Source organism: Eubalaena glacialis, chromosome 15 (assembly GCF_028564815.1).
Source record: "Eubalaena glacialis isolate mEubGla1 chromosome 15, mEubGla1.1.hap2.+ XY, whole genome shotgun sequence".
Lineage (NCBI taxonomy): Eukaryota > Metazoa > Chordata > Mammalia > Artiodactyla > Balaenidae > Eubalaena > Eubalaena glacialis.
In genome coordinates, this window is record NC_083730.1 from 82,484,473 (window position 1) to 82,511,548 (window position 27,076).

At 47.3% G+C, this 27,076-nt stretch overlaps 2 protein-coding genes across 4 annotated transcripts in view; both read right to left on the bottom strand.

Annotated features, from left to right (window-relative positions):
* Positions 1 to 25: 25 nt before the first annotated feature.
* WSB2 (WD repeat and SOCS box containing 2) lies at positions 26 to 18,815 on the bottom strand. 2 transcript variants are annotated; one of them, XM_061170472.1, is made up of 9 exons: positions 18,739 to 18,815; positions 12,621 to 12,789; positions 7,329 to 7,573; positions 7,041 to 7,172; positions 4,199 to 4,299; positions 2,854 to 3,026; positions 2,040 to 2,150; positions 1,820 to 1,927; positions 26 to 1,201 (listed from the first exon to the last, which is right to left on the bottom strand). In XM_061170472.1, exons 1-9 carry the CDS (start codon positions 18,749 to 18,751, stop codon positions 1,039 to 1,041), a joined length of 1,215 nt encoding a protein of 404 aa, XP_061026455.1. In that variant the 5' UTR covers positions 18,752 to 18,815; the 3' UTR covers positions 26 to 1,038. The 2 variants fall into 2 exon arrangements, with proteins under 2 accessions (XP_061026455.1, XP_061026454.1); XM_061170471.1 differs by lacking the exon at positions 18,739 to 18,815 and having other exon boundaries at positions 12,621 to 13,428.
* Positions 18,816 to 21,486: 2,671 nt separating this feature from the next.
* VSIG10 (V-set and immunoglobulin domain containing 10) overlaps positions 21,487 to 27,076 on the bottom strand; it is a 36,146-nt gene continuing 30,556 nt past the window's right edge. Inside the window, exons 7-9 of one of the 2 annotated variants that reach the window (XM_061169881.1) lie at positions 26,883 to 26,898; positions 25,195 to 25,406; positions 21,487 to 24,268 (exon numbers count right to left, since the gene is read on the bottom strand). In XM_061169881.1, the coding sequence (XP_061025864.1) occupies positions 24,213 to 24,268; positions 25,195 to 25,406; positions 26,883 to 26,898 (284 nt within the window). In that variant the 3' untranslated portion in view covers positions 21,487 to 24,212. The other variant, XM_061169880.1, reaches the window with a different exon arrangement.

Below are 27,076 nucleotides of genomic sequence, written 5' to 3' on the forward strand. Positions count from 1 at the left end.
GAAAGCCAAAGGATAAGATGTTGCATTTCTTTTAAAATAATTTAAAATATATTAAATTTTCCAAAGGCAGATTTTGTTTGAATGAGGTGTCTTGATTAGATAACTATACACCACGAAGAACAGTACTTTTAAGGAGTTAGTTGTGTTTAGGGGCAGAGTTGAGACTGGCTGATGAGTCCAATGAGGTGAAGCAGTCAAGCAGATCTTGTACAGAAGAAAATCAGCTGAAATGATGACGACACCAATTCTTCACACAATTAAGAGACATCTTCACAACTGTTGGAATTAAGTACTATGGTTTTTAGATACCATTAAGAAAAACACAGTTGTACCTTAACATCTGTTGAGAAAATACAAATAAATACGCTAACTGGCGAACAACTGACAGATAACTCAGTAGCCACTGATACAGTCATGCAGTTGAGGAATACGTCCCGTGTAACATGACACAAATCTGGCCTCCGGCACATGCACACCATTGTTTCTTAAAAAAAAAAAAGCCAAGTCTAGTGTCTGTATCAGGAGCACGGCCTCTGAGTCACCTGGACTTTAGTTAAGCTAAGTAATATCTCACACTAGACGGCTCTGTGAAAACTGTCCTGTGGGTCAGAGGAAGGAAAGCCCTTGCCCACATCAAAGCGACTCTGACCACCAGGAGAGAACTTTCACCACCTCCTCTGCATCTGGATCAACGACGGACACTCAGCAGAAGCCACACTCCAGTCGAGGGAGTGGAAACTTCTTGGAATCAAAATGACCAGAGAGGGTCCAGCACTGCTGTGCGTAAGTGGACTGAAGGTTAAGGTCAGGCTCCGTCACTGCGGAAGTGGAATCCCTCTTCTACGACTGACCCTCACACGTCACGGGGAAGAGACCCCTGGCGAGGCCACTGGAATCTGGTTTTGCTACATTCTGTTCACAATCTCGAAGAGAAATTCTATCTCAATCCAAGACCAGATGTTTGGCCCATTACTCCAGCTACTTGTCAGGAAGATTTATCCTGCTACAGAGGAAACAAGTAAGACTACGGAGACTGGCTTAAAAAGTCCTGTACGTGAGGAACTCTTTCATTTTCTTAGGGATTGGCAGTGCTAGCACTTGGTACGTTGTTAGGAAACTTCGAAGGGCTTTCCGGCATAAGTGCTTCAGTGATGACAGGACCCGAGGAGCCGTCCAGAACTGGACGTGGCCATCCCTTGTCCTGAAATGAAACGGAAACCAATGCGTCACGGCAGACCTTGGAAATGTATGTTTTCACTGGGATAGATATCAATGTTCCTACTCTGACTTGCACTGGCAGGAGACTCTGGAGAGTGAAATGCAACCTGGACCTTGGAGATAGATGTAAAGGCTGTGGTGCTGAATAATTAAGGCTGCTGAGGGCATCAGGAGAACTCAAGACACCTCTGGTTCCAAAGTGCTGTCTCTGTCAGTACAGCCCTTTATAAATCATACTATGGGTTCAAATGTAACAGGGAAGAGTGCCACCTATTGAATTACAGATGTTCCCTGTAAGGTGGTCTCTGCCCTAAATGGTTTCCTATATAAATTCTGCATCACCTTGATTTCTGCTTCCTTGCAGACTTGGCCTGTTAGGTAGCATGAATTGTAGATCTTTCACATTTACATTTAGGTTAAATATTAAGAGTAAATGATAAATTATATTAGCAGAAGAGAATATCAGAATTTTACGAAATCTCAGATTTCCTTAAAGGCTTCCTCACAGGCAAGAAAATTCTAGATGCTTTCTTTCCTTAAAAAGCTACATGGAATACTCAGCAGAAATCACTACCCATCTGTTCGGCTAACAGATACATACCCCGTGGCAATAACTCCACCATGTGGAAAAAATGTGCAGCAAAGACCATTGGTCATAGGAGCAAATGCAATTGGAGTTTTCAGTTCCAGGGCCCAGATCCTGAGGAGCCTGGAGGAAAAAGGGACGTGTCAGCAGACCTGGGGCCAGACCCCAAGGGTGATGCTACAAGCCCTTTTCAACACTTGCTCTGAGGCTGCGGAAAGAGGTTTCTCTTCGTTACCTGTCATCCGCTACCGTGGCGAGGTACAAGCCTTCGGGGGAGAAGCACACAGATCTCAGGGAGCTGATGTGGACATCGCTGTCATCCATGGGGGGGTTGAGCTGGGTGTGGCTGAGGAGGACACAGGACAGTAGGTGGGCCTGGAGTGATGGCTGCCCTCCACCCTCCGCCTTTCATCCCCAGGCAGGAGGCCAAAGTGCCATGGCCACGAAAAGGTTCCAGACACATCTCGTACCCCATGTGGAAAACCTGGGGATTTGCAGACTGGAAAAGACGACTGGAAACAAGCGCATTTCATACAGCTCCAGTGTCTCGTGGAGGGGGCTGAAGGATTACTAACATTCCCTGTGCTAATTTCCTTATGCAAAGTAGGTCAGCCCTCACTTTAATGCCACAGTACAAACTGAAAGTCTTTTTTAGGCTAAGATACATGATAATTATAGGACTACCTATTATTTGCTTCAGAAAACAACAGAGACAAAGGGAAAAAGTAGACCAAGTTGGTGAGAACACGAAAATTCACTTTGGAAATAACAGTTTCAATAAGAGGATCATTCTGAACCTGTTACTACAGTTATTAGTAAATGGAAAGAAAGAGTCACTGTGAGGTTTCATAATGCTGAATCCAAAGCAGTACAGAGAGCCTCCTATAGCTGGAGACTTGAAGGCACTCGGGGCTAATTTGAGAATTGACAATGAAACACTGCTGCACGCCAGTGCCTTAGAATAAGCACAGACACACTGTGTCCTGGACCAAGACAGGTTTCCCATCGATCACCCCACCGGGAAGCCGAAGCAGGGAGGCAGTCCTTACTGGAGTGACCGCAGCCGCTCGCCAGTGTAGGGGTCCCACATGATCACATTGGTATCGTAAGAAGCCGTGACGAGCAAGGCAGAGTCGGGGGAGAAGTCACAAGAGACCACGCTGCTTTGGTGGCCCTCCAGCTTCCGGATTAATGTGTAGGACCGCATGCTCCACAGGAAGACCTGTGGGAAGATCAGGTGCCTGGTCAGGACGGAAACAGCGCTCAGGACGTGAACAGTGAGGGGAAGGCACAGCCTTGCCTCTCCAGGCCGCACAGCCAGGGGAAGCTAAGTTCTCCAGCCCCTTTTCTATGTTTCTTCTAGAACATGTCATACTGGCCTAAATAAAGTGACAGGTCTGAATTCTTGAGGCACATAACCAACAGACATGCTCAAGGAGCTTACTTTAGGGGAGAATCAACCAACCGACCTCAGGAAGACGGCAGCCAACATGGCTCAGGGGAGGCTTCTGGGTTCTGCTGCTGAGCGCTCTTAGCAAATAGGGCAATGCATGCCGAAGACCTAAGCCAAGGGCTACCTCGTCCTTTCACTTGAAACCAAAACTAGGGGTCAGAGGTGAATTCCTGGTCACCCAACAGAGCCATCTGACACCCCCCCTCCGGTTTACAGGACCACAGAAATCTGCCCCACGGCTGTAGGTCTGACCTAGCTCCTTACTTGAAACCTTTCTGAGAGTCATTAAAAGAAGTATTTTCTTTTTTTTCTTTAAGAAAACTCTCACTTTCACATAGTTCCAAACCTCAAATCAATGATTAACCACCTGGGCTGTACCAAATAGTGGACTCTTAACTTTCCCAAGTCGGTCACAGCAAACAACAGCTCAATGTAGATATAAAACTCAAACAATCGGTTCCCAAACTGTTCCTGGGTTTCTAGTACTTTTGTTATAACAGACAGGATTTCAGGACAAAGTTCAACGAGTTACTGTACATTTTATGATTTGAATGGAAATCCTAATTAGGTGGATTCAAATTAGATGGTTCAAAGGAAATCTGGATCCACATGTGGGTTGCAACTTTTAAAATCGTAGACTCTGACGGGGAAAGAAATTTAAAAAACATGGCTTTCCCATCTCGTGAAGGCAAACAGCCCTCCCATGACATGACGGGAAGTGATCTGCTTCCAAACACCTCCTCTCGTTTGGTTTGTGTCAAAGTGCAAATCAGAAAAGGAGGGGCCTCAGCCCGGCAGCGTGCCTCCCGCTGGGGCTGATTTGCAGGCGGCTTTGGAGGACACTGGCTCACTTACCCTCTCACGCACGAGGCCGCTTCAGGCCTCCATGTCTCCCTGAACCGAAGCGACAGAGCAAAGGGCACCCCAAGTTTGAGACTCACCGACTTCTCCCCAGCTGCAGAGCACAGCATGCTGCAGTCTGGCGAGATGGAGCAGCAGTAAACCCACTGCAGGTGGCCCGATAACACCTGAATCTGTTTACCTGTCAGAGAAATGGAGCACACGGTGAGCCGACTCCCAAGACCACAGAGCAGGAAGCCTGAAGCACCGGCGGTGGTGCCTCCCCCCAGCCCCGCCCACTATATCCAGTGGTTCGCTAGCAGCTGAGCCCACGGGCCCCTTTTTTAACGCAGAGAAAGAAATATGACAGGATTTGTCATTTAAATGCCTGAAATCCATTAACATGACGTTATAATGCCCAAGGGAAATCATTACCTACTGTTTCACCAAAATCCACAAGGTCAGTGGGACAAAGGCTGTCCACAGATCAGGTTTGATACATTCCTTTGATAGCAGAGAACATTCTTTTCAGGTCCCCCAACCACCTCAATTACTTTCAAGCATCCTTCCAAATTTGAGAGACTGTTTACCTTCAATTCTCTGTCGTTTACGCTCTGTAATGGTTTCCCCCTGGCCACAAGGATCCCACTCTCACCCTCCTCCCACCCTCACCAGGATGTCCGGATGAGCAGTGGTGCAGCATAATTAGGGCCACATGCTCTGGAGGCAGGTAAACTCGGCCTTGAATCCTGGCTCCACTGTTTACTCAGTGCATAACCCTAGGTCACTCACGTCATCTCTCCAGGTCTCCATCTGGGAAAAAACTAAATGCCCATCAACAGAGGAATGGATGAATAAAGGGTAGTATTCCACCTGTTAAGTCAGATGAAATTAAGGAACTAGATTTTCCATGGAGTACTGTCTAATAAAAAAGAAAAAAGCAAAATGCAGAAAAAATGTGAAGAATATGATTCCATTTTTGTGAAACAATGACCCCCAAATCCATAAATGTAAAAGTGAGTGTCTGGGACTTCCCTGGTGGCACAGTGGTTAAGAATCCGCCTGTCAATGCAGGGGACACAGGTTCGAGCCCTGGTCCGGGAAGATCTCACACACCACGGAGCAACTAATAAGCCCGTGCGCCACAACTACTGAGCCTGTGCTCTAGAGCCTGCGAGCCACATCTACTGAGCCCATGTGCCAGCGCGCCTAGAGCCCGGGCTCTGCAACAAGAGACGCCACCGCAATGAGAAGCCTGCGCACCGTAACGAAGAGTAGCCCCCGCTCGCAGCAACTAGAGAAAGCCCGCACACAGCAACAAAGACCCAATGCAGCCAAAAATAAATAAATTAATATTAAAAAAAAAGTGAGTGTCTGAATAGGATTATGCAAGTATAGAGAAAAGTATGGAAGGCAATATGGAAGGGTCTTATCTAGCATCGGTGACAGGACTGCAGGGGGATTCTAGAGGAATGCAAAGGAGGTGAGGATGAGAAAGTTTGGGGGGAGAAGCCCCAGAAAAGGGGGGAAGAATGTATATGGTCATACATATGCATTTAAGAATTCATGTGTATGTGTGGGTATACAGAAATAAATTTTATGAAAGTCAGTCATGGTTTCTTCAGCTCTCAAGAAGCGTACCTGCTCCCCCGGGGTAGGTGTGAGTGAATCACTCAAGGCAGGGTGGGAGGGCAGGGCCCCGTGCCCGGGGACACTACCTGAGTCCCCTCCTCTCCTTGAAAAGCCCTAGTGACTGGCCTCGTCCATTCTGCCCACTCTCAGTCCCCTTCCGCGAGTCCTCCCTCCCTGCCTCAGATGGTGGCAAGGTGCCTGCGACGCTCATTAACAAAGGCGCTGCGCCTGAGCGCCCTCCCAGCCAGCAGGCGCACCTCCGACCGCACAGCCACAAGCTCCACCGCAGCGGGCAGACAGGGCCCAGGGCGCGCTGCGCGACTCGATGCCTGCAGAGGAGGACACCACAAGCACCTCCTTAGTTGGCTGACAAGCTATCAGGCTCGTTTCTGAGAGGGCAGGGACGGGGCCCCTCTCGTGGTGTGCAGAGCTGCGCAGTCACCGCTCGGACTCCGCATCATCAGGGACGAGGGGGCTCTTCATGAACCGCCCACGTCCCCATTTCCTCCTTCCCCCTCCCTCCACGCCTGCGAGGGAGAAATGGCCCGGCGACCAATTCCCCTTCCCTGTGTCACCTTCCCAGCTGAGGAGCAACACCAGAGATGTCTGGAATTCTTCGTCGGGCTGCTCCGGGATACAGTCCTGCTTAGAGCAGAACTGCACTAAAGCTGACCGCCCCCTCCCCACCCCAACCTGAGAGGATTCTTCTAGACCTAGATTCCACTGTGCAAAGAAACTTTACTTCTAACAGCAAGTACCCAACATGGATGAATTCTTCCAGATCAGTGGTTCTCAACCCAGGGAGACTGTGGCCTTTATGTTGACACTGGGCTATGTCTGGAGACATTTGTGGTTGTCGCCACTGGAGAAGGTGCTACTGGCATCTCATGGGTTAAGAGGGCAAGGATGCTGTCCACACCAGAATGCACAGGAAGGTCCGTAACAAAGAATTATCCAGCCCAATATGTCAAGAGTGCCACAGCTGAGAAAACCTATTCTACACCATGTATTTTCGAGAGGGGTGAAAACTGGTTCTTGATGGCCAGAAAAATCTGACCTTTTTTATGTACAAAGCACAGATATGCATCCAGTACCTGAAGAGATATTCAATATATTTTTGGTGTGAAAATCTCCCAGGTGGTGAGGGGGCTGGGGGGTGACTAGGAAAAACACGTCTAAAAAGTCTCCTTAGGAGGCAATAACAGAAAAAAGGTTGAGAAACACTGTTCTGGATAAAATGACACTGGTCAAGTAGAGAGAGGAGCAAATACAGTATTTTCGGGCTGCCAAGTCATTCCGTCACCTCCATACCATGTTTATTCAGGTCCCAGATGCGAAGAGTCTTATCTCGGGATGCAGAAACCAAAATCAAACTGCCACTGGGTGTGAAGCTCAGATCTCTCACGACGTCTTGGTGGCCAGACAGATTCAAAAGCAGGAGCCCTAGCGTGAGAGAGAGGGGCACTCAATCAGGAGAAGAGGCAGCTCTGGTCTACAGGTCACAGCCACACCCCTCAGCCAACTGGCGGCCCCTCTGGTCCCTGATCGGAACGTGCACGAGAGCCCCCTGAGGCCTGATCCCAGCCAGAAATGACCTACCTGTCTGTACCTCCCAAATCTTGATCTGCCCATCGTTGAGCCCTGTAGCAAGGATCAGGCAAGAGACGTCTGGCACCTGGGGATGGTGGCGTGCCCAGAGCTTCCTGCTGGGTGGAGAAGGCCACGGGCTGAAGGCCAAGCCCCAGACAATCTGCCCACAGTCCAGCGTCTTCTCCTTTGGGCTGCCTCGCCCTTTTGTATCATTTTTGCTGCTTCGGCTTTTGGCTTCGAACCCTTTAGGGATGCTGGGGAAAGCAGAGAGTTCTTCATGAGTCTGAAATTGCCACCAAGTCAATTGACTTTTCATTCTGGGGTATCTAAGCCTTTGAAAGCCTAGAAACAAATAGGCCTCAGTGAATTCTAGTACGACCTTTCTTCTTGTGTTTTTCTTTAGAATTCGTGTAACAGAGACTTCACTGGCCGTGGCTCATCCCATCTGTGACAGCCCTGCAGTGGGGCGACCTGCCTTGTGGGATAACTAGATCACAGATGCTCCAGGGAGCCATTTGCTTCTTCAGAAAGTTCTCCTGGGTTTTGGTGCGTGGAAGGAAAGATGCACTCCATGTTTCTCATGAGAAAGAAAGCATGCTGTAGGTTTGGAACTAGGACAGAACTTAGAGCCTGAATAACCATCTGCCACTCTTCTGCCTCATACTCCCCTTATCTCTAGCTTACAAAGTCCCCAAGGAGCAGGAAAATAAACCCATTGTTCGGGCCAACAGTTTGCTTGGTACACGCTGATTTCCACCTTCACTCACTTTGCTCCGATCAATGAATGAGGCTCTTTCATTTACTTCTCGGATGGCACATCCAGTCCAGGAACCAACCAGCAGGGCAGTCAAGGAAAGAACTCACAGAGCTGTTCAGGGGCACGCTGACCTCAAAGATCTCGTGGCCCAAGCCTTTCCTTTTACCTTCTACTTATGCTGAAACACAGGCCCAGACAAGCTAAATAAGACTCCGTCCCTAAGAAACAGGGCCTTGCCCACCACTGTGCCTCGCAGACAATCTCTCAAAGGCATGAGCAATTAAACAGTCCTGGGGTCCGGCCCGCAAACGCAGAACACTTATCTGCGGTACACTTTATCACTAAGTATTCAGTCCTGCTTTGCTACATGGCTCTGATCACACTCCGTGGTTTATCGAACCGGGGGAATGAGTGATGATAAAGCTGGGACTCATTTCCATGAAAAATCCTATAGCCAACATACATGCAGCTGAACCTCTTTCTGTATTACATCTGTTCCTGAAAAGTTAAGTAAGTCATATTTTTGCCAATCGCATCATCGAAATATATTAAAGAATTTTAAGCAAGCTCACCTACGGAACTAGAAGGGAGAGACTGGGGCAAATGTGGGCTCCTTCGGCTCTGAAAGTCTGTCATTGTAAAGCAGAGGCTGCGGGAGTGTGCCCAGGAGGGCAGTCTGTTCCGTTCGCGAAGCTGTCTCCCACCTCCACCAGGCTCGTCTGCCCACCTCTCGCCTAGGGATGTGTTCACGCTCGAGCAGCAGAGCTGACTTGTCTTGACAGAGACGTACGGCCCCCAAAGCCAGAAATATTTACTATCTGGGCCTTTATAGAAAAAGTGTGCCGACCCCTGGTCTAAATGGCCAAACGTGGTCTGAAAATTTGTCATTCTGACAGAACATCTGAAATGTGACACTGAATGTCTTTTCAATGAAGCCCGCCCAATCCACATCCGGCCCCAGCCAGGCCGACACACGCACTTCGAAGACCTGCCGGGCCCTGACTCGGGGGCCTGAGTTGGCCATCCAGGGGAGAAGCACAGAAAAGGCAGGCTATGGGGAGAGCTCTGTAGGCCAGCTCAGAACCTCCCAAGTTACCTTCCTTTTTTTTTTATTTATAAAATCCTGATTTCTGTATTTGAATTAAGGGATACATCTGTAGCTACTTTATTCCAAAGGAATTAAGGCACACTGACATAGTAATTCATTTTACTATCATAAATTTAACATGTTAGGGGTAGAGATAACTTTCCTGGGGTCACAAAATCGGGGGCAGAACGGGAACTAGTAGTCAAGTCTTGGGTGTCCTAGCCTAGTGTTCAGCACATGCCCTGGACTTCAGAGTCTGCAATGAATTCAAGGGATGAGCTACATGGGAGGTGGCAGATGTGACTATGGGAGGGGGCCGCTCGGGGCCGGGGACAGTCATTAGGAGAATTTAACTTCACCAAAATTGAATTTTCAGCAAATTTTATTTCTAAAAGTAGTAGTACATTTATCTAGTTATTATCAATTATTTGCTCAATATCAAAAGCGCTACATTATATGATTTTTTAAATGTATAACAATCCTAACAAGAATATAAAGGCCCCAGATTTCCCCTTTTATAGGACTTTTAAAATAACAATTATTTTAAATTATAAAATTAATAGTGAAACATGGGGAAATTTTGGAAATGAGAAAATTATAAAAATTACCCAGATCCTAATACCACTCTAACCACAGTAAACACTGTACGATGAATTTTTATTTATGTGTACATTCACATGTTATTCAAAAACAAATTTGGGATCATACTGCAAATACAGTTTCATAGCTTGCTTTTTTCAGTAAGCCTTGTACTGTAAGCATTTCCTCACGTTATTATTCTTCAAAATGTGTGATTTTTCCCTAAAACAAGTAACTGCTCATTTAACATATTAAACAATATTTCCCTCATTATATTAAACAAAAGATACACATAAAGGGTTAATGCTCAAATTTACATTTTCCCTAATATTGGAAAGATATATTTATGTATAGTAATATATATATTTGAAAACAAGAGTGATTTTCAAGGAAGTAACAGATTTCCCACTTCATACTTTTTAAAAAATACTTTTTCAGACTATAAATCTACATCAGATTTAAGTCTGGATATGAAGTTGAGTCCCTTGTATTTAGACTGGGGGAATCAATAAATAATGATCTTGGCATTACCATTAAATTGAGTATAGAAGGAACTAAAAATTGTGATTAAAAAAAACAAAAACAAAAAACACACACAACAATCTTTGATGGCTACAAAAATATACAGCAATGCCACAATTTCCTTAAGCGTTCTCTCATCACCAGATTTTAAGCTATTTCTGATTTGTAACTATCATATGATTAATTTCATGTTGAAAATCAGTGTATGTAAATGGATGACCTCCCATTTGCAGCAACATGGATGGACCTAGAGATTGTCATACTAAGTGAAGTAAGTCAGACAGTGAAAGACAAATATCATGTGATATCACTTATATGTAGAATATTTAAAAATGGTACAAATGAACTTATCTACAAAACAGAAATAGAGTCACAGATGTAGAACACAATCTTATGGTTACCAGGGGGAAGTGGCGGGAGGGATAAATTGGGAGATTGGGATCGACATATACACACTACTATATATAAAATAGATAACTAATAAGGACCTACTGTATAGCACAGGGAACTCTACTCAATATTCTGTAATGACCTACGTGGGAAAAGAATCTAAAAGAGAGTGGATATATGTATATGTATAATTGATTCATTTTGCTGTACAGCAGAAAATAACAACATTGTAAATCAACTATACTCCAATAAAAATTTTTAAATAAATAAATAAATAAATAGACGACCCCATTTCTGAGATTCCTAATCGCAGGAAGAACAGTTTTAAGGTCCTCGAAATGGCCTTCCTTCCAGCAAGTGCACAAATTTATACTCCTCAACCCCAGCAGCGTGCAGAGTACCCATCTCAGCAAATTTTCATCAGCGTTACCTATTATCAAGGCAACAAGTTTCAGACTAAACTTACAAAAAACTTAAATCTAACGTGCTACTTGTAAAAAATGCTTAAAGCAAAACAAATGAGACCCTCACGGGCAGGGGCCATGTTTGATTTATTTCAGGATTCTCAGCCCCTGGCTCTGGGTCAGGCAAGGAAGACTGCAACAACTGTTGGCTGAGTAAATAAATACAGACGTAGAGTTGCCCTGTGACAAATGAAAAAAATACTGATGCTGGGCCATCTGACTGGGAGCTCACAGCATTCAGATACTGGGACTTGTCCAGCCCAGAGAAAGAAAAGTTAGTTAATATCAGGAACTGAACTTGGTTGATAATAAAAAAGGCAACTAGCCAATTTTAAAATGGACCAAGGATCTGAATAGACATTTCTCCAAAGAAGACATGCAAAGGGCCAATAAGCACATGAAAAGGTGGGCAAGATCAGTAGCCAGCAAGGAAATGCAAATCAAAACCACAATGAGATGCCACTTTGCTCCCACTAGGACGGCTATACTATAATCAAAAAGACAGTCGAAAAAAAAGAAAAAAGACAGTCGATAACAAGTGTTGGTGAGGATGTGGAAAATTTGGAAATCTCCAGCATTGCTGGTGGGATTGTAAAATGGTGCAACCACTTTGAAAAACAGTCTGACAGTTCCTCAACCAGTTAAACATATACAAAAACATATCCACACAAAAACTTGACATAAGTGTTCACAGAAGCATTATCTAATAGCCAAAAAGTGAAAACAACCTGAATGTTCACCAGCGGATAAACTTATAAACAAAATGTAGTGTCTCCATAAAATGGAACATTATTTGGCAGTAAAGGGAAATGAAGCAATGAAGCATGCTACAACATGGATAACCATGAAAACAGTATCCTAAGTGAAAGAAGCCAGTCAACCGACTACATAGTGTATGATTCGATTTGTATGAAATGTCTAGAATAGGCAAATCTATAAAGACAGAAAGTAGATTAGAGGCTGCTCAGGGCTGGAGAGCAGAGGGGGATTAGAGGGTTTCTTTTTGGGGTGACAAAAATGTTGTAAGATTGATCATGGTGATGAATGCACAACTCTGTGAATATTCTCAAGTCACTTAGCTGTATACTTTATTTATTTTTTTTGTGAAAGACAAGTTTATTTGCCTCCAAAGGACTCAGGTAATTTAGAGAAATTTAAAATACAGTTAGTTGGTAAGGGGGAATCATCCCTAATCAGCAGCTGCCGAATAATCAAGCCTAACTACCCAGTTGGGCCTCTAGCTGTACACTTTAAATGGGCAAATTGTATGGCGTGTAAATTATATCTCAGTAAAGCTGTTAAAAAAAAAAAAACTCGGGGCTAACATAATCTCGATGGAGTTAATTTTCACAGGTACAGAATGTGGGACCCTGGAAACCTCACTGATCAATTCCTGAATGGTTTTGGCCACCTTCCCTCTCCTGCTCTCGGGCAGGGAGTCATCTGGGAGAGCGCTCAGTTCCCCAGGACTCCCTCATTCCCTTGGGTGTGAAAGAACTTACAACTGCTCCTCCAGCGGCCAGGGGATCAGCTTGACAATGCAGTGTCCTTGAGACCAGGCGAACCAGGAACCATCCGGAGAGAAGGCAACGCTCCACGTTTCACAGCTTGACTTCCAATCAAACTGATGGGGGCGCCCGGGCTTGAGTTCGGCCAGCAGCAGTGGCTCCTCTGGGGCAGGAGACAGCATGCTTCAAACAAGCACCCTCACCTCGAGGGAAAGGGCAGAACCAGGCCCCTGACCACCTTGCTGACTCAGAAACTGGAAAGCCACCGAGGTCTCCCCATGGCAAAAAGTAACAGTCCGGATTCTGGGAGGGAGTTGTCATTTAAATGACCTGGGGCAATAACAGTAGCCACAGGCCAAATTCCAGTGGGGTTACTCAGTTCTGGCATCCTGACTGCGGGTTAACCATGACTCAGAGTAACCTTTGTAAGAGTGAGCCCAGTGAAGGGAGGCTTCATTTTCCTATGAAAGCCCGAAGAGGAAGAAAGGAGACAGGCCAGGCAAGGATCAGACGGTGCTGATGAGGAGGCCTTCAGATGCACTTAAGGTCTCTCCAAAAGAACCTGCTACTGGGAAACAGGTGAAAGAAGGAATATCTGAAACTCACAGGCTCCCTCTCACTCCCCATCATCCCCCCCATCATCAAGGCTAAAATGTTCAGCACTGGCCCTGCTTCCTGTCACTCAGACTTCTTGATCTGGCCTCCCACTTCCATCTCCTCTCTATTCTGGCCTAAACCTTCATCCCATCTTGCCCCAATCTTTTACAAGACTCTCCTGATGCATTTTCTCCTGCCCCCAGGGACCCTGCTGAAGCTGAAACGCACATCACATCACGACATTTCTTTCAAATACATTCCAAAGCTCCCACCTGCCTACCAGATAAAGGCAGCTGAGCCCCGGCCTCCCAGCCCACCCCACCGGCCCCAGCCTCCCCTTTCCGGTCTCCCGGCACACCACACGCCGGCCACACACACCTCCCTGTTGTGCCCCAAGTAGCTCATCTGAGTTCACACCTAGACTCATTTTCTGCTTATGAGAATCCCACTGAGATTAGCAGCCCAGAAGCATACCCAGATCTCACACTATCAAAGCGGAAGGAAGTCCCACTCTCCCTATTTCTTTCTCTCCTGTAGTGACAAGTTTCCCTCTGCCCCAACGCCACCCCCAGCTGGGAATTTACGCAGCCGCCTTCAAACGCCAAGCCGATTCAATCCTTGTTTCTTTTGGGGGGGGGGGGGGGGCGGAGGCTAGCACAGCGACCTGTGAAGGGCGAGGGCTGGACTGGTGCTTCTTCATCGACCTGAAGGGCAGTCCCCAGTTCAAGTCTCTCCTCCAGAGGAAGATTCTCAATGGCTGACAAAGCTTGTAAGTTCAAGGCCTTCAGAACTGATTTTTTGATCGCTATGATTGCGTTACATACGAATATAAAAACTGGCTTCCATCCTGAATGAGGTCACTGTCTGATGTGTATGTTCCACTCTAGCAGTTTTGAGACTTTGACCTTTTTATAGCTGTTACCAGATAGATACTAATTTAAACAGCCCCTATTTTGTATATTTTAGGACACATCTTTATAAGTCTTCTCAGTTTGACCTTGTTAAAATCAGGATGTGTCAAGCGATGACTTTTCTTAGTTAAATAGGCAGTATTTTTTTCAGTGACACATACTGGCAATACAATCCATGATATTCTGGATTCAATGAAACAGACGGTAAACAGACGGTAAACATGCATATATGTATATAATATTTATACGTATATATATATATGTTTTCTGACATATGCATTATAGGAAAATACATGGGTACATCTTGTTTCATGAAATAAATGTGCTGCTGAAAATTCTGTCTTTAAATAGAATTTTAATAAATCATATTAAGCCTTTATGGCTTTGTTATTTAAAGAAAATTTAAGGAAGTTTCCTTTGTAAAGAGAATATTCATTCCCTGAGGTTCTATGCTTAAATCTAGGTTTTAATATATCAGATCTGTCTAAATTGGCATTTGTATACGCCCAGGTAATTCCTCCTAGAAATCTGTATGTGTTTGCACAGGCGATCCTTTCACTTACACAATCACTTGTGTATCTGAGCATAGTCCTCTGGATGTGAATACCTGCACGGTAAGAAGTTACTTTATACTGTAAATCCAAAACAAGACTCAGTGTTACGCAGCAACCCCGTGGCGTTTATTCCCATTATTTCTAGATATCTTCTTAAGGTAAAAGAGCCCTGTTCTGTTAATGCCTCCTCATGGGGTCCAGTGGTTCTCAGCCGGGGGCACTTTTGCCCCCTAGGGACATGTGGCAATGTCTGGACACATTCTGGTTGTCGTAACCAGAGGCGGTGCTACTGGCATCTAATGGGCGGAGGCCAGGGATGCTGCTCAACATCCTACAGCGCACACGACGGCCCCTACGACGAAGGATTATTTTGCTGAAAACGTCAGTGGTGCTGAGAAACCAGATGGAGTCAAATATTAAACGACACTGACTGATCTGGAGGTACATTTTCATCACCTGACTTCTTCCATTCTGGTAATATTCACACTTGGTTCGCTTCCTCCACAATACGCACGTTATCCATCCTTTCGACACCATGGAGGCTCCACACAATATGAAAAGGGGTCACCCCTGACTTCTCTCTTTTCTTTACCTCCCAAACCAAATCCAATAACAAGTTCTACTGCATCTGCTTCCAAAAGACTTGCCAAACCTAACTTCCCTCCATCTCACGGCTGCTATTCTAACCTATGCAACATTGTCTCATCAACATTGGCTCATATATGCAACATCATCTCTCACTAAGCAGCCTCCTAGCTCCCTCTGCTAGGAGACTGCTCTCCTAGCTCCCCCTCTGGCCCCCACCACCCATTCTCCTCACCTTTCAGAGTGATCAGTTTCGATCACTCTTAGAATAAAATCCTCACCCTGCCCTAGAAGTCCTGGACACTGGCCTTCTCTCACCCCTTGACTATGCTCAATTAGTTCTGACCTCAGGGCCTTTGCACCAGCTATTCTCTTAGACTGGAATGCCTGCATGCCTGGCACCTTCTCTTCATCCAGGTCTCGGCTCAAATGACAACTCCTTAGAGAGCCCTGCTCTGATCCCAAGTCAATGTCCTTCATAACTCCTCACTTTATTTTCTTTACAGCACAATCACCATTATGATTATTATCCGTCTCCCTCCAATTAGGACATCAATGCCACAGACAGAGCAGGGACCTTGTATGTTTATCCCCAGTGCCTAGCAGAGTTCCTGGCAGAGAGCAGGCACTCAGTAAATATTTGTGGAATAAATATACATGGTATCTCTCTATAATATAAATGAAATGAAGCCCCTTAGACTATTATGATGACTTTGCCAAACATTTTACATGAAATGCTTCTTAAACATAAGCCATACCCAGATTTCACACTCTATTTCTGTGATTTGGGGATTTAATCTCTTGCTATTTCAGGCTCAAGAATCCAAGGACTAAAATAAGAAAAAAAAACGAAGGAACTACGGAGATTCTGAAGAGGAGGCTGGGCCCAAACTAAACTTGGCTGCTGGAAAAGAAAGCCATAGTTAGTGCAGAACTTAAAAAAAAAAAAACCAGAGGCAAGAGGATCCAGCTTCATCTGGGATTGTACCTGCCCTGGCCCTTCTTGGTGAAAAGGCCTATGGATCCGAGTTTTCTAATTAAACACTGGGATGTGTTTGGATAATCAGGCGGAGTGGAAAGACATTTACCATGGGCCTCTTCTGTGAAAGGAGATTTGCCTGAACACAGAGAGAGAGAAGCTATGAATGACTCTAGCCAGCAGGAAGCTTGTTGATTTGTCCTGCCTTGAGATCTTTACATGAGATGTTCCATCGGTCCAGAAAACTCTGCCTGGCTGGCCCCAGATCCTTGCCCAGCTGCTCTGCCTACCATTCAGGCCTCAGTGCTGGTGTCACCTTCTCAGAGACCTTCCTGGCCTCACTATCCAAAGTGGCCCAGTCACTTTCTTTTCACTCCACTGAATTTTCTTTATAACTGTCACTCACACAACTTCTCTCGATTGCTTACTTGTTTTTATGCAACTGTTGTTTCTCTCTTCCCCACCCTCATTCCGAACTGTTCACTGCTATTGCTATTCACTGTGCTGTCCAATACAGTAACTGCTAGCCACACGTGGCTACTGACCTTCTGAAACGTGGCAAGTCCCAATTACGATGGGCCATTAGGTACATGATACACACTTTACTTCAAAGACTTAGTACAAAAGCAAAAATCTAAAAATTTTCAATAATTATTCATGATTACATGTTAAAATTATAATATTTTAGATATGCGGGATTGGCAAAGATATAATTTTAAAATTACTTTCACCTGTTTCACTTTTTTTTTTTAATGCAACTACTAGAACATTTCAAATTGCATATGTGGCTCGCGTTGTATTTCTATTGGCCGGTGCTGGCCTAGAGAGTGCCTGGCCCATAGTAGACACTCAATAAATATTTGAATGAATAAATACATTCTAACCACTACTCTGAAGATATCTACTGCTGTCCATTACAATTAGTCCCATTACAATGGTCTTTATTCAGTTTCAAAAGAATAAAACTCTGGTCTTTTTTTTTTTTTAATGGTAGCTTGGCAGCTCTCAACAGCTCAGCCCACACCCCAAAACACAGTCATCAATCATTAGGAAAAAACCCAGAACTGGAAACAGATTCCTGCTAAAAAGGGAGGCTAGCTCCAGATCGCTTTCAGATATAAACTAAAAGGAGTCAATGGAATAGACAGCGGAAGCTATAAAAAGATTCACATAAGATTTCAGGCAAACAGTAGGGGCCATTTAACAACAGTTCTATGGGTAACAAACTCACCGAAGAGAAAGCCCTTATCTAGATAGGAAGGCAGAGAGAGCTACCTCTACACCTGGTACTGAATGCCTGACTCCAGCAAACAAAGAAATGTCATTTCCCAAATTAAAAAGTTACACCACCCCAGGGAAAACCTTGATTTCAACCCACCCACCCACAATCCCTGCTCCATCAAAGAAGCCAGGGAAACACAAAAACATCCACGATCAGAATCCTCCAGACCAGAATGAAGCTTGAACTTCACTGGAAGAATACAAAGAGGTTCCGGAACAAATTCTGAGCCTAGGCCTTGACCCCTTCTGAGAAATTTCCCCGGAGGAAACCGCCTTTAAGCATGGGAGTATATTCAAGAGTTGGGACTCCCAGAATAAATCACAAGCCCACCCCAAATTTCTATTAGTGGGGTTTAGGGACAAAGTGGTTGGAAAGAAGCCTGAAGGACGCGTCTTGAGGTTTGGCCTTTGCATAACAAGCACACCATTCCCACTGAGGCTGCATGGTCATTTGGGCTGACCCTCCAAGGGCTTCCAATATTCTCCGACTTCCACACCGTTTTCTGATGACAGCTGTTAACAAGGAGAGAGGCAAGTACCTCACTCATCGGTGTATCCTAAACTTGCCCCCTCATCCATGTCACCAGGGATCGGCAGCCCGGCTCTACAAATCAGTCTCTATTGGGAGAGGCTTGGAATATGTGTTTTCAATAGGGATTCCAGACCCCATTTTCAGGCACAGACAAGTTTGGGAAGCTCCCAACCACCCGCTGAGACAGATACTATTATTAGCCCATTTTGCAGCTACAAAACAGACTTGGGTTAAGTGGTTCGTCCACTATCACACAGCCTGTAAGGAGCAGAGCGGACTCCCACCCAGACATCGAGTGCAGCACCTGGGCACCCACCCCCTCGGGTATCACTCGCCCCCCCCGCCCGAGGGCCTGGCGCCCGTCGCGTCCCACCCGGGCGGAGGCGTCGGGCCCCGGGCGCCCCCGACTGTCCCGGGGATGGGGATCCCCGCCGCGCAGAGGCCCGTCCTCCCCGGGTCCAGTCGGCGGCGGGAGAAGGGGTGGCGGCCGCTGACAGCGAAAGCGAAACAAAGCTGATCGCCCGGCGCGCACCCTGCCGCCGGCCGACGCGGACGGCCCAGGCCCGGCGCCCCCGCCGTCCCCACCCCCCCGCCCCGGCCGAGCCCGCGCCCCACCCCCCCGGGAACGGGCCCGGCCCAGCAGGCGGGGAACGCGCACCACGGCCCCACTCACCTCCGGCCTCCATGGAGGACGCGCGCGGCCCCGCGGCAGGCGGCGGGCGCCTCAGCCCCCCGGGCCGCCGGCCCTCATGCCGCCCCCGCGCCGCCCGCCCCCGCCCCGGCCCCGCCGCCGCCGCCGCGCCCGCCGCCGCCGCCCGGAGAGGCCATCAGCTGCTTCCCGTCACATGGCGGCGGCCGCGGGCGGGGACGCGCGGGGGGCGGGGCCGGGGCGGGCTGGAGAGAACCCGGGAGCCGGGCTGCGGGACGGCGGGGGGCGGGCAGGTGGGCGCCGGGCGGGGAAGGGTCAGCCCTGGGGGGTGGGGGGGAACGGGGCCGAGGGGAAAGCGGGGTGGGGGGGGCAGGTAGACGCGGGCAGGAGAAAAACCTGGGGTTTGGGGGAGCGGGGCCCGGGGAAAGTGGGGGGCAGGTGAAAACCCGGGGGTGGGGAGCGGAGCTCAGAGGAGAACGGGGGGCTGTCAGGACAGACTATAACCTGGGGCGGGGGGTGCTGAGGGAAAAACCGGGGTGGGAGGCAGGCAGGTGAACGCGAGGGGGGGGTCGGGGAGCGGGGCCGAGGGGAACCGGGGGCCGGAGGGGGAAATGGAGGTGGGAGAACCAGGGGGCAGAGGGAGCACCTCTGGTAGACCTGGGAGGAGCGGGGCTTAGGGGGAAAGGCGGGAATGGGGGGGATGGGAGGAACGGAGTGGGGGGCCAGGTTATGATCGGGGATGGAGGGAGGAGGTGTGGGTTTAAAACGGGGTGCGGTGAAGCTGAGGGGAAAACGAGGAAGGGGGTACGGAAAGGCACCGGGGAACTGAGGAGAAAACGGGGGGGGGGAGATGGGGCAGGGGGAAAATCGGGGGTGGGGGCGGACCAGGCCGGAAGGGGGACCTGAAGACGCCGGCGGTCAGGAGAACGGGGGAGACGAAAAGCAAAGACTGAGGAGAGAACTGGGGGGATGGGGTCCCGGAACCCCGGCGGGAGAGAAGAAATGAGGCAGAGGAGTACGATTGGCAATCTGAGGCGGCGGGGAGCTCAGAGGTTAAATGGGAGCCGCGGTAGAGGAATGAAGGGGCTGAGTAGGAGTAAAAGTGTAGGATGAGAGAAAGGCGTCAGCCGCCGTTGCTTAAAAAATGGGAACCAAAAAAAAAAAGCCCACCGGAAAATTGAGGGTGAAAACATGAACGTGCCACGATTAAAAGGGGCGGAGAGCAAGGGGCAGCCAGCCAGAGAAAAAGAGGGGTCAAAAGTGGTGGGAGGGTCCAGAAATGGACAAGCTGGGTGAACGTGGGTGTGACCCAGGAAGCCTGAGGGACAGCACGGAACAGAAGTGAAAACAGGCGGAGGTAAAATGAGGGGCTGGGAAAACAGAGGCTTGGATTAAACACACACGGGACATGAAAATGGAGGGACTGGGTTAAAAGGAACATGGGGGGACTTCCCTGGTGGCGCAGTGGTTAAGAATCTGCCTGCCAGTGTAGGGGACACGGGCTTGAGCCCTGGTCCGGGAAGATCCCACATGCCGCGGAGCAGCTAAACCCGTGCGCCACAACTACTGAGCCCGCGTGCTGCAATTACTGAAGCCCGCGCACCTAGAGCCCATGCTCTGTAACAAGAGAAGCCACTGCAATGAGAAGCCCGCGCGCAGCAACGAAGACCAAACGCAGCCTAAATAAATAAATAAATAAATAAATTTATTTTTTTTAAAAAAAAAACATGGGAAACTGAGGTGAAGGTAGGAATCATGGGTTTGGTTAAAAAGGAAGGAAGTTGAAAATGGGACAGCTTTGATTAGAGCTTAGGAAGCTTGGAATGAAGTAAAGAAACGGGAGAGATGAATGACCCATGAGAAAGGCCTAGAACAGGAACAGGGAGTGGAGTTGGGCCACCTCAAGTGGGAGGTGAGGTGACACATTCTGGGGACTACAATTAGCTGAACCCTGTGAGAAACTCCAAAACCACCAACCGCTACAAGGACCCGACAGCTGATATAAATTGTCTTTTCAGACAGCCCATCAGTCTACTGCTCCATGACAAATCCTACCCTAGCCCTTTAATATCAGAAAGCATGCAATCTGACCAAGGGAATTCCCTGGTGGTCCAGGGGTTAGGACCTCGCGCTTTCACTGCCAAGGGCATGGGTTCAATCCCTGGTCAGGGAACTAATATCCTGCAAGCTGCAGGGCATGGCAAACAAAACAAAAAACAATCTGACCAGGGACTTCCCTGGTGGCGCAGTGGTTAAGAATCTGCCTGCCAGTGCAGGGGACATGGGTTTGAGCCCTGGTCCGGAAAGATTCCACATGCCGTGGAGCAACTAAGCCCATGAACAACAACTACTGAAGCCCGCGCACCTAGAGCCCGTGCTCTGCAACAAAAAGAAGCCACGGAAGTGAGAAGCCCGCGCACTGCAACGAAGAGTAGCCCCTGCTCACCACAACTAGAGGAAGCCCACGCACAGCAACGAAGACCCAACGCCGCCAAAAATAAATAAATAAATAAAACAATCTGACCAAAAAGAGGCGTGTGTTTGAGGGTATGTAGCAAGAAAACAATGGAGAACAAATTTCTCGAGGAGTTTAGGAGAGATGAGAGGGTGGGTAGGATCTACAAGTCGTGGAAAAGAATAACACGGCAACGAAGACAATATTGTTACCAATATTGGGAAAGCTAATTAAAAAAACAAAAATTGTGGGCAGCAAATCCACTTCCCCAAATCTTTCAGTTTATTAATCAGGTCTAAATGAAGATGACTAAAGCATTTATTTAAAAATAACTTTATTCCATTATCTTAAAAAAATCCATATTATACCCTCAGAATGAATTTCTCCCAACTTCGCCTCCACACCAATTATTAAAATGTAAATAATGCAGAGGGATCTGTTTCATTCTTTTTGCAGCAGTTCCTGGCAAGGACCATGGTGAGAAATACCGGTTGGCACATGTTGCATCATAATAAACTTTACCCAGCAAGGATGATTTTCCAGGTTTCAGTGCCTGGGTTAGGGAAATTTTCCATCATGGGCTTTCCGGCTGCAGTAATAGGGTTGGTGTGTGCTTGTGAGAATGGGAGCTGATATCAAAGCCACAGGATTATGACAGCCCCTTTCCCAATGTCCACCAGGTTTTGAGAAAAAGGAATGTCAGTTGCGATGGCCTGGAAGTATTTATCTTCCCGGTTCTGGTAAGTAAGTATATCTCCTCGTCTCCAGTTCACAATACATTCAGATAAGATTTTATTTTAAAGCACAATGTAACAAGTTGGACTTTGCCACAGAAAGTCTGTAACCCGCTGTCAACGTACTGGTGGAGTTGGGGATGGGGTCATCTTAAAGAAAAGAAAAAAAGCCCTAATTCTTTAAAAATCCTTAAAGCTTGCAGACCCCCCAGTACCTCAGCTCGTAAGTGACCCAGCAATATTGTCTGTGCACACAGGGCTCAGATATAAGGAACAACAATCACAGCTCAGCTGCACAAGGGTTAATAATGTTTGGCACCAAGACCGTGAAGCTCCCATTTACTAGTGGAAAAATCCTGCCTCGAAGATTTCCCTATCATCAGGTGTGCATACAGGAGAAGAGGAAGTCGCAGTGGGCATCTCAGTGATCTTGCATATCATTCTCTGCATTCCCAGCTAGGGATTTTTTTTTTCCTAATAGTTTCTTTGCTTTTTCCCTTTTTAAATATGGTCGCCTCTGCAGGGTGGACTGTCAGATCCAGAGACTAGCTTAGTGTTCAGTGAGTTTAAACACAACCTGTCAAGTATCCGTTCTGAAATGACACTAACTTAGACTGGTTAGAGTGGTGAAGAATGTGAGGTTCCATGCAGCGAAAGACCCAGCCCAACAAGAGAACTGCAGGTCACAGCTATCCCTGACGGGTAGACACTGCAGCCAGCCTCTGACCTCCCCGGTGTTCTGAGCTGGGGACAGGGCTCACTTCTAGTGACTCCCTCAGTTTAGTTCCTTCATCCAAGAAAGTGGACCTGCTGCAACCACACCTGCAGGGTAACCCTGCAGGTAACACACCTCTCATCTTAGGAGTCCCAGGTCCTGTTATTGGAGAGCGAAGTTCCCCTTTAAGTCGTGCCCATCAGAGCAGGATATGCAACATTGAAGAGTGCAAATTCAAGTCAGATTTTCAAGTTTAGCACACATATTTTACACCCTTAGAAGGTCCCTGACATTTAAGAGATTAGGATGAAATTAGAAAGAAAAAAAAGTCTCTAAACTGTACAGGGAACAGCAGCAGCTTAAACTCATCATATGTTATTTTCATTCAAAACTTAGCATTATTGAGCAGCGTATCTTCATAACATCCTTAAGAAGTAGGAAGGAAACAAGCTTTCCCATTCCCATTTCCAAGATCAAGAAACCGAGGCCAGACGAACTGATCTACTCTGTTACAAAACACTTCTCCTTGCCTTTTTCAAAGCCACAGGAGAAAGGAAGGATGGGAAAGTCTGAAAGCTAATAGTGCATCACCTAAGAGGCTTTTCTATAAACACGAAGCTCTGGAAAATGCGAGATTCTAATGAAAGGCGCTTCCTCTTATCAGCCCCTACCTCTTTTGAAAAGAATTCTATCTCCAGGGAGGCAAAAATCCCCAGGAGAGCTCTGATGATGCCCTGGTCTGGAATATTCTACAGAGAATGGAAGGCCCAGGCAGCAGTTTGTAACTGAACAGTTGACATTTTTCTTCTTCCGCTAAGGAAGGCAAAGGAGAAGATAACTAACATCTTCGGAGCACCTCCTAGGCACTCTCACATCCTGAAGTACCTTGGTCCCCACCATAACCCTGTAAGATAGGTGTGATTTCACCCATTTCACAGATGAAGAAATTGAGGCTCAGGGGAGAGGTAAAGCTACCTGCCCAAGCCCATGAAACAGGTAAGGAGCAGAGTCCAGATTCAAGACCAGGTGTTTCCGACTCAAAACCCGAACCAAAGTGCTTCCCTCTGATTAGCATCAGTAGCTGACCCCCCTCACCTTTTCCAGAGAGCTGATGTGTGCCTGGTTCCTCAGCTCAGCTGGGCAGTGAGAAAGGAAGTGTCCTTATCACCCCACACTATTCCCTCGTGTGCCGGGGCGAGCTGGTTACAGACCTTTAACAGTGACAAAGGGCGCCCAGGCCAAGTGCCTCCCCCCACTCCTGCTCCCCCATCTCAGCATCAGTCAACCTGGAGAAAGCCAGGGGCACAGCGACAGGGGCACCTCAGATACCAAATGCAGCTTTCCCCCCACACACTGCCCGTTCCAAAGCTTTTCAACATCTTTGAGAAAACTTACAGTAAATCAAACCAATTTAGAAAAAAGAAAAAAAAAGGGAAGGAAAGATGTGTGTGTGTTTTCCTTTTTTTGCTGAGAGCCACAAACCGTTTTCAGCCCTCAGGCAGGGATGCAAGTCAAGTGAAGCAGAATATAAAACTCATCTTCGATGTAGCTTTCCAAGCTTTTGAGACAGGATAACAAAGGACAGTTGTCTTCTTCAAACTGGCCTGTCTTCTTCTTGAATGATGTCACTCTGCTGCTCACTGCTGTCATCTGTACAAGAGGGAAAAGTAGACCCAACTCTGAGTAATCTCAATAGGGGTGACTCTGTTTCCCTATCAGTTTTCTTTTCTTTTTTCTTTCTTTTTTTTTTTTTTTTGTTTTGGCCACTCCGTGCGGCATGTGGGATCTTAGTTCCCTGACCAGGGATTGAACCTGTGCCCCCTGCAGTGGTAGCGCAGAGCCCTAACCACTGGACCGCCAGGGAATTCCTCCCCCCCCCCCAATCAGTTTTCAGTCACCTCTATTTCCAGACCTTTACTGATGACTTTGTGGAGGAGCAGGTGGGGCAGGGTGTGTGTCCCCGCTTTTACCTGTTCTTTCCACTCAAAATCCTCTGACATGCTTGACACTGGCCACCCTCCACACTCTTGGCTTCTGCCATTCCCCTCGCCTGGACCACCCTCTCCTTTCTGCTTATTCAAACTTAGCTGTCCTGAAAGACGTGCCTCATAGCCCACATCTTCCATAAAACGTCTCCCAACCAATGCACCCCTCAGTGCTCGCATCTTTCTTCTGAGGTTCTGTGATTTGTAAACGTATCATTCATCAGGCAAGGAATCAGATTCCTTCTTGCCAAAGCTCCTCTACTGCCCTCACAAAGGGTTGGTTAAATCTTCCTGCTGGTTTCATTTCCCCCTCGTGTTTTAGTCTGTTCGCCCTAACTGGTCTCGTAAAGCCCTTCACCATCGGTCTTTCTTTTCTAGTGCCTGACAGTACCAATCTGTGCCTTTCCCAGAGCAGGCCCTTGATAAATATTTGTCCATTTAATTAGCGTGTTGGTAGTTGATAGGAGATTCTCAGATTCTAGATTAAACTTTAACTGTTTTTCCCAACCTTTAAAAGACAGACCCTTGGAGATTTCTTCCGGGGAAGCCCACCACAACCTCGCAGAGAGCTTCTAAGGACAAAGAGCTTACCCTGCAGAGCCTGGAGTCCATTGGCCATGCGGTCCACGTTCCCATTCACCAGTGCGGTCACTCTGTGGATGTGGCCGTACTTGGTTACTTCTTTTGGTGACTCGTCCCTCTCACTTGCTTCCTCCTCTTCCTCTTCGGCAGCATCTTCCTCCTCCTCCACCTCTTCCTCTTCTGAGTCCACCAAAACCATGACATCACCCATGTCTTGCCTCCTAATTTCCAGAAGGGGAGAAATAATCAAGAAGATACCCTGTTTTCTCCAACTTCAGCCCTCGCTGAATAGGAAACACTTGGTTCTTTGCAGCCCCTCTGGTAACATGGAAAATTCTTCATGTATTCAACTTGGTTGAGTCGTGAGATGACAGTGCGGTTGTAACCTCGCAGAGAGATGCTGCCGAAGACTGTCTAGATAATTGTATCCTGTGCTGGGTGAGTTTTATCACTCCACCTCCCCCCACCCTGCGGCTCCTCAGGCAGATGACCTCATTGTCCCAAGCACCCACCATTTCAGTTCCCCTCACAGCACGTACACAGACGCTCTGTTCCTTTCCTGAAATGCCCTTATTTCTCCTGCACTTACTGAAACTCCTCCACCTTTTCATTATTCAAGGCCCAAGTAAAGTCCTCTGCCTCCCCCTGAAGCCTTGAACTATGAGTGAATTTGGCGTCCACGGGCAGCGGTTTGGCACTGAATTGTTCTCTAGCTTGTTGCTGGCTCTGCCTGCCCAGCCAGACTGTACATTTCACGGGCCAGTCACAGTCCGAGGAGCATTACATTCTCATTTCATCCTTACAGCCCGCCTCTGAGAAACAGATGAGGACACAAAGGCTCAGAGAGGGTCAGGGATTTTCCAGGAGCCACGGGCTTGAAGGGCAGAGCTGCCATGTGAACCCAGGTCCATTCATTCCAAAGCCTTTTCCCATTATGCCAAGCTGCTCCCTTCTGTGAAAAATAAGCCTGGGGAATGACAGATTCATTCCAGAATGACCCTCAAAAACAGGGCAGTAAAGGTAACACTTTCCGTTGAAAGATGGTCCCAGAACAATAATACCCCATAGTTATAAATGGATAAGAGGAGCAAAGAGAAGAGTTCTTTGCTCCCACCCAGAATCTCCTTAGGAGGCTAAATACATAACTTCCATTTAGTTGCTTTGCCCCTACTGAGGTTTCCTTTTAGGAGGGGCTTCTGGGCATGCTCAGACTACTCTTCCAAAACATGCTGTAAGACTATGACTTATTCTTCCTTTTAGAAAAGGAAAACTAGATAAAATAAATGCATGAATGACTGGGCTCAACATGTACATGCTGTCTTTATGCCTCAGTGACAGTCCAGCAATGTGCCTCGCCCCGAGGTCTGGCGTTGTAAAAAGAGCACAGACTTTGGAATCGGGTCAGGCCCAGGTCTGACTGCAGGCACGGCCGATCACTTCCTGGATGAGCTTGCAGAAGCTGCTTTTTGCTTCACTGAGCCTCCCTCGACTTGTCTGGAACACGGAGACAACAGCAGCACCCTGAAGAGTTTATGACGGGGTTGTAATAATGCCCGAGGAAGCACCAGCCCCGTGTCTGGCCCGTGGTAGGTCCCCAGTGGCGGTGGTTATTATTGTTCTTATGAAACATTATAAACAAAACGTCAGTGAAGACATCATGGAAATGGATTTTTGATTTGAGTCTAGGGAACACTCACCTGAAAGTGCTTCCTACTGAAAGGAGAACACTCACCTGAAAGTGCTTCCTACTGAAAGGAGAAAGGAAAAAACATTAATATCCAATAATATCCACTTCGGCCTCACAGAAATTTCTAATCAATCTAACATTTACAAAAGAATGGACAATGAGAAAACTGACCCAATACGAGAGATGACAGGATGTTCAGGAGTG

Bases quoted from the DNA above. Each gene is read 5' to 3' on its own strand.
- WSB2 (XM_061170471.1), bottom strand. From the start codon at position 12,808: ATGCTGTCTCCTGCCCCAGAGGAGCCACTGCTGCTGGCCGAACTCAAG. The intron at 7,173-7,328 runs GTAGGTCATTTC...CTCTCACGCTAG, and splicing joins GATTTGGGAGGTACAGACAG to GGCTCCTGCTTTTGAATCTG. The intron at 2,151-2,853 runs GTAAGGACTGCC...TGTCCTCCTCAG, and splicing joins GAGCGGCTGCGGTCACTCCA to CCACACCCAGCTCAACCCCC.